Below are 10,382 nucleotides of genomic sequence, written 5' to 3'. Positions count from 1 at the left end.
GAAACAATGCTATTGGTGGCACACAAAGAAACACCATAATTCTTTTATTGAAGTGTAGAAAGAATGCACACTGCTACAAAAGGAAATAGCAGGCACATGTAATATAATTCTTTTATTGAAGTGTAGAAAGAATGCACACTGCTACAAAAGGAAATAGCAGGCACATGTAATGTCAAAGTTAAAAACAAAAGTACTCCTACTCTTCCATTCCACAAAATGATAATCCAGATCTCGCCGCCTCTTGGAAGCACAGCAAATCCTTAATTCCTCAAGTACCTGCACACATTACAACTTGTTTTCAGGGGGCAATCACATTGTTAGCAGAAAAACTTGCAACTGAATGTTTGACTATTTTTTTTTAATATCATTTTTCATTTTTTTTTGTTAAAAAAAAAATACAAATTTGTCATTGAGAAGCTTCTTTATTACATTAAAGAAATAGGCACAACCTACATCTATGACCTTCGTTTCCTGATTCAGTCAATAGATAGGAGCCTAGAACATTTTGGAGGATCCTCTTAAACCAGTCAAAAAGATAAATTTAAGATGACTTTACAGTTACACTGAAAAAAACTGAGCTTCCAATGTAACAAACTTAAAAGAAGATGAACCTTTTTAGGATGCGAAAGTGAGACAACAGGCATTCTCATTGTTGTGTAAGCTCATGAGATATTGTGCCTGAATGTTTGACAGAAAGACAACAGTTTCCCTAGATGCTCTTATTATGGAATCGAACTGTTGTATGAGCTCATGAGGTAATCTTTCCTCTAGCCTTCCAACTTTCCATAATATTGTTGAATGGAAAGGGACAAATGTTTGACTGCTGTATTTGAGGTCACAGTTAGGTGTCCAAGTACAATTCAACTAAATCATGATCCAATAAGGATATAGAGGATTGACTTGAAAGACAATGAAGCATCACATGAATATGATGAAGAAAGGGAATATTCTGCCTCTACAAAATGTTACACTAGATATTTTCAGTTTCAGTTGGTCATAAATGGAATTCTATATGTTGAAGAATTTGCATAAACTGCAATAAGAGATTGGCCAAATCATCTGTTCAAATGTATGTTAGTTTTTCCATGATATTTAATGAGTTACCCAAATCCTATGCAGAACTAATTCCAGAAAGACCTCCATTCTCTCGTATTTGAGAATTCTGAAAATATGGGCATTAAATCTAGATAACTAATAGCTACATTAATGATTTGGTCAATTGCTGAAGGCAGATAACACAATCTTTTAAAGATAACAAATAGCTAGATTAATGGCTTGGTCAATTGCTGAAGGCAGATAACACATAATCTTTTAAAATCAACATTATATATGATTGACCACCAGTTTGCCTTACTACCATAATACCTAGATTACTCAGTTGCTAAGTCATGGGCTTCCTACAAATCTGAACAAAACGAATTTAAAAAAAAAATCATCTATATTTTCAGATACTCATAATCTATATCTACTGGTGTGTGGATAAGCAATAGGCAAAATAGAGTCTCCTAAACACACGTAAAACAATGTCACATATGAGACAAGTGAGCATCAGTCAAGCATGTTAGTTCTTGCCAAGTGAGCAACTTAACAGGGCACTTCCAGCGAAATGCATATTGAGATTTCCTTATTGAATAACTTGTTGTCACTTAATAATATGTGATCTGCTGCCTCAAACTGATAAGTGCTTAGTTCATAATTACATTATTTTCTCTCTCCCTTCAGATCATACATTCAGTATAGTCTAACTGCTTGCTCTTCCCTTCTTAAATTTTTGAAGCACACATTTTCTATTCTTTCCATCAAATTTGGTAACACATAGACACAATGATGCATAGAGGAAAAACAAAAACAAAACATCAAATGGATACTTAAGAACGCAACTTTTCATTTGACAATTAGTTAAAGGTAATAATTTCCAAATCCAATCATCATCAAATACTGCTATCATATGTGAGAGTGAGACTCAAAAGTCAAATTCCATGTAACTGTTAGATACAAAGATGATTTTTTTCGAACATAAGAACCCTGGTTACCCTGCAAATAACTAGCATTGATACTAATTTGGGATCTCAGTGTCTCAAGTGTCTTAAGACTAGTTAAGATTATAGATTACAAACATATGCTTAGAGGTGAAAAAAAGTTCTTGATAGAACTAACTTTTATTTTGTTTCCAGTTAATGTGAAAAATGTTAAAATCATGCCTTGAACAAGAAAACGATTCTTGCTATGACCAAAGCTATGCAAAAACATGTCACTGCTCTTTTCTTCTACTTGACACATCACAAACTATCATAACTTAGTCAAAAGTTGAGTTTTCTGGGTAAAAATATAGCATTTCTTTAATAATATAATTCACACTAGTAATTATCAAAATCATTATGAGAAATCATTTTTACTATCGCAAATTAATAACTAACTAAACCAGTGAATGAAAGAAGAATACATGAATTGTGAAAAAGAAAACATCTAACTGTGATATTATCAATCACAACATTGACATTAAAATGGGAAAAAAGAATTTAGACCTAATCAAGTAAAAAAGAGCTTTGTAGAAAACGTCAAGAAACCGTTCCTTAAAAGAATTGAATCTTCAATGATTCCCCGTAGAATAATTCTTTTATTCATTCATTTTTGGAGATCAGTTGGAAAAAGAGGAAACCTACGTGGGCTTTCACATTGATTCCCACTGAATGACGCCCGTCTCTTCCATCAACCATCTTTTCCATTTTTCCCTATCAAATCTCAATTGCATTTTCTTTCGATCAACCAAAACACAAAGTCCAACGAAAGGAAGCAGGGGAAAAAAGTCAAAGCATGCAGGGTAAATAATCATGGCAATACAGGAACCACAGGTATCACAATGATCAAACTGGAACTAAAATAAATATTTCTTTTTTATAAGGACAAATAAAACATCGAGGGGACTAACTAGCGATCCTGACAAGTGCGACGGAAGGTACCCTGAGAAAGCTCACAGCACGCCCTCACGCTGGCCGAGAGGTGGGAGGTGAGTCGAGGAGCGGCCACCGTGCTGTAAAGCGGAAGGAAGGACTGCATGCATCCCAGCTCTCCCAGATTCCTACGACATTTTGAAAAAAAAATAGAATAAAAAGAACTGGAGCGTAGACAGCGAACTAGCGAGGCCTTCAGGTTACGAGGATTACCGGGGAGAAGCGAACGAAGGCTGGCGGCGCTGGAGGCGAGGTACTGCCGAAGGCGGAGCTCGCGCCGCCGCCGGCGTCGACCGGGCGGCGGAGGACCGCGCGGCGGCTAGCAACGATCGCGAGAAGGAACCTCGCCACGCCATCCGCAGTGTGCGCGAAGCGTGACTGCGCAGGGGAGGGTTATAGGGTTTGCGAAGTGGCTGCCAAGCCACGGTGCTTTAAGATTGATAAAGAAGATGATCGTAATTCGTAACGGGAGCACTTGTGATCCTAGCCGTCCATGTGAATTATGCGCGTGTTTCAGTTTCTCTTTGAGCCGTGGGCCGCGATTTTCAATGGGCCAAATAGAGACCTTAAGTTGTGCTGGGCCCAGTCCAGTTATTATTGAATCAAACCAAGCATAATATTCTAATATATGTATATATAATTTAAAAAATATAGGAAATAATTAGAAAAGTATTTTTTTTAATTATTAAAGTGACGCCGGTCTTTTATCTTTCATAACGCCACCATCCTTCAGTAAGTTAGTTGGTCCATTGGCACTGCCAAAGTATTTATATTAATTATGATATATTTAAGGAAAAATTTTAATAAAATATTTAAGGATAGATATATAAATTTATGATCCACATTTTATTTTTTGTGGATCTTAACATTTTATGTGTTTATCCTTAAATATTTTATTGAGATTCTTTCTTTGAACATATCATTTTTTTCATTTATATAGTCTCCCAATATCTTATAATTTGATTATCAGTTATAACATATTACGTTTTTGAATTTACCTTGATCAAGAAGATTCATAAGATTGAATTGATCATCCTATTAATCGGCTCGAAGAAAACCTAACGCTGGCTAAAAATAAAATCACTAAACCCATCTTAGATATTCCAAAAATAATTAAGAAGATGTTGCCATTTGATGTCACATGCTTACCGGTACAATTATGTGACTCCAAAGCTCTCCAACTGTTTATAATTATTAGCAAAGAAAGAGCCTACAAGAACCACACACCTCACTGTCCAATCGAATGTGACATGCCACTCTCCACATGGTGGAGATAAAGACTCCGTGGCTGTTTTCTCCACAGCTCAATCCATCTGTTCCTGAAGAATTTTGTGGCAGCCTAAGCCCTAAAGTCAGTGGTATTGTGAGTAAATTAGAGATAAAACTCCAAATACAATTTTAACTTTATATGTAATTTTCATTTTTATAAAAATTTTGTTTTCACTTCGTAAAATTTTATTTGCTTCAATTTTCTCGTATAAATATCATTATCTAATTATTTCTCATATTTTTTAAATATAAAAAAATCTAAAAATAAATATAATTATTCTTAAATTCAGCCCTTTAAAGTAAAATCAAATATATTTTCTATTAAATTGAGTACAATTTTTTCCCACTTAATATAATTTCTCTTAAATTCATCATCATTTAAATAAAATATAGTATATTTTCATCCAATTGAGTACTATTTAAAAGAGAATCTATATATTTTTCATCTAATTGAGATGGAAAAAGAGTCGTGCTCAATTTGATAGAAAAATATACTAAATTCTGATTTTAGGGTGCTGAATTTAAAAGGAATTATACTTATTTTTAGACTTTTTATATCTAAAAAATATGAGAGGATAATAAATAGGTAAATGGTTATCCATTATGTTTAGTTAGGGAGTGGAAAATTGAGCGTGGTTATTTTTCTACTTAATATAATTCCTTCTAAAGTCAGTACCATTTAAAGAGAATTTAGTTTTTTTTTTTTTTATTCACTTGAGTATCATTTAAAGAGAATTTAGTATTTTTTTCCATTCAACTGAGTACCATTTAAAAGAATTTTGTATATTTTTCATCCAATTAAGGTGGAAAATAAGTCGATTTAATTTAATAAAAACCCATTCGAACCAAACCGAGCACGCCATCAGAATTGCCCATCGGGTTTATGACTAACTTCATGTACCACTGAAGGTCCTTTCAGCGTGCTTTGTCCTCACTTGCACGTACACTGGGAAACTTCCCAGGAGGTCACCCATCCTAAGATTTCTCCAAGCCAAGCATGTTTAATTTTGGAGTTCTTAAGTTTGGGCTTCCGAAAAGGAAGGTGCACCTTGGTGATATGGATAGTACCATCTAACATTTTTAAGTCATACTTACCAGAATCTTAGAAAACCAGGGTATTACAATCACCCCCACTTAAAGACATAACGTCCTCATTGTGTAACCACGAATCACACCACAAACAAATCCCAGAATCTCCCTCGCTAGGTGGTGCCTTGGGTGCTCCTGTCACAGGCGCACTAACGGTCGTAAGGTCGCTCTGATACCATCTGTAATGCCCTGGTTTGGGTGGGCCCCACTCGAACCGAACCGGGCACGCCACCCAAATTGCCCATCAAGTTGACGACTAGCTCCACAGACCATCGAAGGTTCTTTCAGCGTGCTTTGTCTTCACTCGCATGCACCCTGGGAAACTTCCCAGGAGGTCATCCATCATAAGATTTCTCCAAGCCAAGCACGCTTAACTTTAGAGTTCTTAAGTTTAGGCTTCCGAAAAGGAAGATGCACCTTGGTGATATGGATAATACCATCTAACCTTTTTAAGTCATACTTAATCAGAATCTCAGAATCAGGGTATTACAATTATATTCATTTTTAAATTTTTTATATAAAAAAAATATGAGAGACAATTAGATAAATTGATATCCATTATATTTATATTTTGTTAAGGGGTGGAAATAAAATTTTTTAGCAATGAAAATTATATGTAAAATTTAAATTGTGATTAGGGAGTCCAAGCAAATTTTCCCTTGTTTTACTCCATTCACAATGAAAGAGAAGAACAGTAGATCTTTATATTCATTATTATATGTCAGAGAGTGTCATTCGCTGTGATGCTAATAAAGCTACAGGGAACAGATTCCTGAGGGAATCCAATCCACTTCACGGTGTAGTTTTACTGAATCTAGCTCGAGTTGACAGAATCCGTGAGGGATCGAGATCGCCGCCTTTTGACTGAGCTCTTGCTGTTCTTGGGAGGAGCTGAAACCCTGCACAAGGTGATTGCCATTCTTAGAACCATTGTTCTTTGCTTAGTTTCCGTGCAATTTAGTGAGTATATATGAAGATTTGGAATGATTTCTTGTTGCCAGAAGCTCTTCTTTTAGGTTTACAGAGGTACATTTGCTATGTTTAAGATGACTGAGGATTGTTAGACACAAAACACACAAAGAAGGCGATAAATGCTTTGTTTTTCAAACTTCACACTAGTTTTTTTCACTTGCAGTATCAAAGCATCAGAATTGAAAGAATATGAACTTTCTATTAACTCTTCTTCCCTTTCCTTGTGTTTACCAAAGCAGAAATATAATGAGATCTCAGTTTCTGTTCTTGCCATTGTTCCTCTACTTCATCGTTCAAGTTCCTGCTCAAGAACACCCAGATGTGGCAATCAAAGTGAAGGGGTCTGATCTAGTGGCCGAAACCAGTGATACTTTTGTTTGCGCGACTCTCGATTGGTGGCCGCGCGAGAAGTGTAACTACTATCAATGTCCATGGGGAGAATCCTCAATCCTAAATCTGGTGAGAATCCTTTTAGTACGGTTTTAGGCAATCTCACAACTAATCAAGTTTTTTTTTGGCTCCATGGTCGTGCTTCAGAACTTGTCTCATCCATTTCTCGCAAAATCCATTCGAGGTAATCCCTTCCTGTTCTTCATGATCTTCCAATTATATCAATCACAGTTGTTCCATCTTATTCAATTCAGCTTTTAGCCCATTGCGGATAAGAGTGGGAGGTTCCTTGCAAGATCAAGTTGTGTATGGCATGCCGAATCCAGGGACTCCATGCCTTCCTTTTTCGAAGACCGACGACGGTCTCTTTGGCTTCTCTAGAGGATGCTTGAGCACCTCAAGGTGGGACGAGATAAACCACCTATTTCAAAAGACAGGGTAAGCTCTTCTAAAGTTAATTCGATCACTAATGGACAATTTTCTTATAGTGAAAACCATTACAATTACCCAGAGTCGTCACGACATTCGGTCTAAATGCACTATACGGGAGGCACCGGACACAAAGCAATCAGTGGGTAGGAGCCTGGAACTCCACCAATGCTCGAGCATTCATCGAGTACTCGATATCGAAAGGATACAATGTAGATTCATGGGAATTCGGTAATCCCTCTTTCTTTCTCTCTTTTAACTTTACTTGAATTTCTAAGAGAAGGAAAGATTCTGCAAAGTCAAGTAAATGTCTCCTTTATGTGTTATTAGTAGTCGTCTATGATTTATTTTCTTCGTGTTGATCCTGAAACAAATTGACGGAGACATTAGAGACGAGCGTATTCGTCTTTTGCCACGTAAGAGAAGGAAAGATAGTTATAACGGCCGATTCTCGATGATGATCAGGCAATGAGTTGAGCGGGCAAGGTGTGAGTGCGAGTGTCAGCGCCGATCAATACGCCAGAGATTTGATCGCGCTCAAAGCTGTCCTGAAAGTGCTGTACAGAGGTTCGCGACGGGAGGCGTTGTTGGTCGCTCCCGGCGGCTTCTTCGATCAGCCATGGTACGCGCGGCTCCTGCAGGCCTCCGGCGCCGGCACGATCGACGCCGTCACGCATCATGTCTACAATCTGGGTCCAGGTAATGATCCAAACATACGAGAAAGGATCACGGATCCAGCGTACTTGAGTGGGGAAGCAGATACGTACAGGGCTCTGCGACTCACAATACAGAGGAATGGACCGTGGTCCTCTGCTTGGGTCGGCGAAGCCGGCGGCGCGTTCAACAGCGGCAGTAGGCTGGTCTCGAAGGCATTCCTCAACAGCTTCTGGTACGTAGGTTCGCATTGCATCTCTCCTTGCAGATTAGTTTGTAACTGCTCGCTAAAGAGGAACGATTCAGGTACTTGGATCAACTCGGCATGGCGTCCAAGTACAACACCAAGGTGTACTGCAGACAGACGTTGATCGGAGGGAACTACGGTCTCCTCGATTCGAATACTTTCGTTCCGAATCCTGATTATTACAGGCAAGGGCAAGGCATTCGGATTACTCGATCGAAAACGATTTCTTTCTTGTTTAGAGAGTGATAATGTCCTTTTTGCGATTTCTGCGTTGGTAGTGCTCTGCTGTGGCATCGGCTGATGGGGAAAGGAGTGCTTTCGATCGATGTCACTGGTTCATCGTACTTGAGAGCCTACGCGCATTGCAGTAAAGGGAAAGAAGGCGGCGTCTCTATGCTGCTGATCAATCTGAGTAGGTACACCAAGTTCAGCGTGCGCGTCGTCGACGTTCTGTATGGCGATGGTGAAGGCGGCCGGAGGGATGATGGAAAGAGAGAGGAGTATCATCTGACGGCGAAAGACGGCAACCATCTGAGCCAGACCGTGCTGCTGAACGGCGCTCCGTTGGAGATCAGTGAAGAGGGAGACGTTCCTCCTCTGAACCCGGTGAATGCTGCTGTTCGATCGCCTGTCGAGGTGGCTCCCTTGTCCATTGCGTTCGTTGTCCTCCCAGACTTTGAGGCAAAAGCATGCTTGAGATAACGTCGCAGGAGGTCAATTAATAGAATAAATCCTACTTTAATTTCAGCAAATCAATATTGATTTTCTTTTTTACAAAAATTAAAAGGACGTTCTAAATAAAATCTACCGACTAAACGTGTAAAAATTATTGGATAACTTTTATAATGTATTTGGATGAAACTTTCACGTTGGAATAGCGAATGAGTACCCGTTGTTTTTAAACTCTAAATTCTATCATTTTTTCAAACACTCAATTCTAAATCTTAAACACTTATATTAAAATACTTTTTTATCAACTTCATTACAATTATTTAAATTCTATTAAAAATTATTTTAAATTAATTAAAATCATTTAATTTTTATTAAAAATAATTTTAAATTAATCAAAATTACTTTAAATAATAATAATAATAATAATAATAATAATTACTAAATAGCTACTTCAATACTCCAACTATATTATATTAAATGTTACATATTATAACAATTATATAATAACTTCTATTTAGTAAAGTATGTAATCATGAGATACTGAACTTATAGGTCATCCGTTGTAAACACTTCCCTATTTATCCTGATGATCGATGAAGAATTTTTATATGATCAAACCGATCACTCCATATTTGGTGTTACTATTCAATATTTTTAGCCCGAGGCTACGGTATAACAAAAGGACGCCAAGTTGTTACCTAAGCATTCACGATTCGATCCTCAGCTACAATGTATTTATTGAAATTTTTCTTCCAAATAGATAGCACAATCACAAAATAATGGACTTCTAAGACACCCACTGTTAGTTAGAGCACTAGAGTCAATCATATGATGATTGTTGTATGGACTCGATGTATCATATTCCTATATGTTTATAAAGACATTTCTTTGATGGTTATTATACTTGTATTGGTGTCAAATAACTAAGTATAATAGCGTCCATGAGTAGAATGTTCTTATCTATATCAATCGATTGGTTGAATCGATAGTGAGATGATATAGAGAACACTACTCTTAATTATTCCTAGTCAAGTATTAACATTCAGGGACAATGTTAATGCGACGAGACTAGCATGTAGGTCAACTCGATGACTTGCTCTCACAAGTCATGGATATAGAGATATCAAGTTGACACATGGGTATGCATTGGAGAATGTATACTGAATGACTTGCCATGAAAAAGTATCATGGATCGTTATATAAGTGTCATATACTTTCTCATGTGACTATTAGTATGACTATCAGTCTTTGGACCTGAAGTCACCATGATTCCCTACATAAGGAGTTACATACTTTGGCTTTGTCAAATGTCACTCGTAACTGGGTGGACTATAAAAGCGATTACTGGGTATGTAACAAATTATGCGGAGGGATGTGAGTGATGTAGATGGGATCTATCCCTTCTATATGACGGGAGTGACATCATCATTCTTGATAGAGTGAGACCACGTACTAAGTGCATGGCCATGCCCAAATGAGTCAATATGAGATATTGAACTCATTTGATTAGAGTGAGTCTACTTGGAGTTCAAGATATAGATTGATTAGAGGATGACACGGTCTATGCCTCATTTGATCAATCTAGATGTCAAGGATAGAAGGACATTATCATATATTGTGAAGGGTCACAATTAGTGGTCACAAGGTGATGTTGGATCTCAACATTCTTATAACTTGGGTAGTAATGATGTTTGCTAGATACCGCTCAT

General features: G+C 37.3%; 2 protein-coding genes across 4 annotated transcripts; one reads left to right on the top strand and one right to left on the bottom strand.

The window, feature by feature from the left end:
• Window positions 1-16: 16 nt before the first annotated feature.
• Window positions 17-3,363, bottom strand: LOC121989641 (protein NONRESPONDING TO OXYLIPINS 2, mitochondrial-like). Of its 3 annotated transcripts, XM_042543808.1 has the most exons (4): window positions 3,165-3,362; window positions 2,961-3,079; window positions 2,664-2,732; window positions 17-276 (listed from the first exon to the last, which is right to left on the bottom strand). In XM_042543808.1, exons 1-3 carry the CDS (start codon window positions 3,305-3,307, stop codon window positions 2,710-2,712), a joined length of 285 nt encoding a protein of 94 aa, XP_042399742.1. In that variant the 5' UTR covers window positions 3,308-3,362; the 3' UTR covers window positions 17-276; window positions 2,664-2,709. The 3 variants fall into 3 exon arrangements, with proteins under 3 accessions (XP_042399742.1, XP_042399741.1, XP_042399743.1); XM_042543807.1 differs by lacking the exon at window positions 2,664-2,732 and having other exon boundaries at window positions 2,929-3,079; window positions 3,165-3,363; XM_042543809.1 differs by lacking the exon at window positions 2,664-2,732.
• Window positions 3,364-6,001: 2,638 nt separating this feature from the next.
• LOC121989638 (heparanase-like protein 2) lies at window positions 6,002-8,876 on the top strand. Its single transcript, XM_042543802.1, has 8 exons — window positions 6,002-6,217; window positions 6,521-6,740; window positions 6,819-6,855; window positions 6,926-7,109; window positions 7,183-7,331; window positions 7,566-7,989; window positions 8,061-8,186; window positions 8,280-8,876. The coding sequence occupies exons 2-8, from the start codon at window positions 6,528-6,530 to the stop codon at window positions 8,701-8,703; spliced, it is 1,557 nt and encodes a 518-aa protein (XP_042399736.1). The 5' UTR covers window positions 6,002-6,217; window positions 6,521-6,527; the 3' UTR covers window positions 8,704-8,876.
• The last annotated feature ends 1,506 nt before the right edge of the window (window positions 8,877-10,382 follow it).

Source organism: Zingiber officinale, chromosome 6B (assembly GCF_018446385.1).
Source record: "Zingiber officinale cultivar Zhangliang chromosome 6B, Zo_v1.1, whole genome shotgun sequence".
NCBI lineage: Eukaryota > Viridiplantae > Streptophyta > Magnoliopsida > Zingiberales > Zingiberaceae > Zingiber > Zingiber officinale.
The sequence above is the reverse complement of the archived record's forward strand: the minus strand, read 5'-3'. Positions and strand labels throughout refer to the sequence as shown.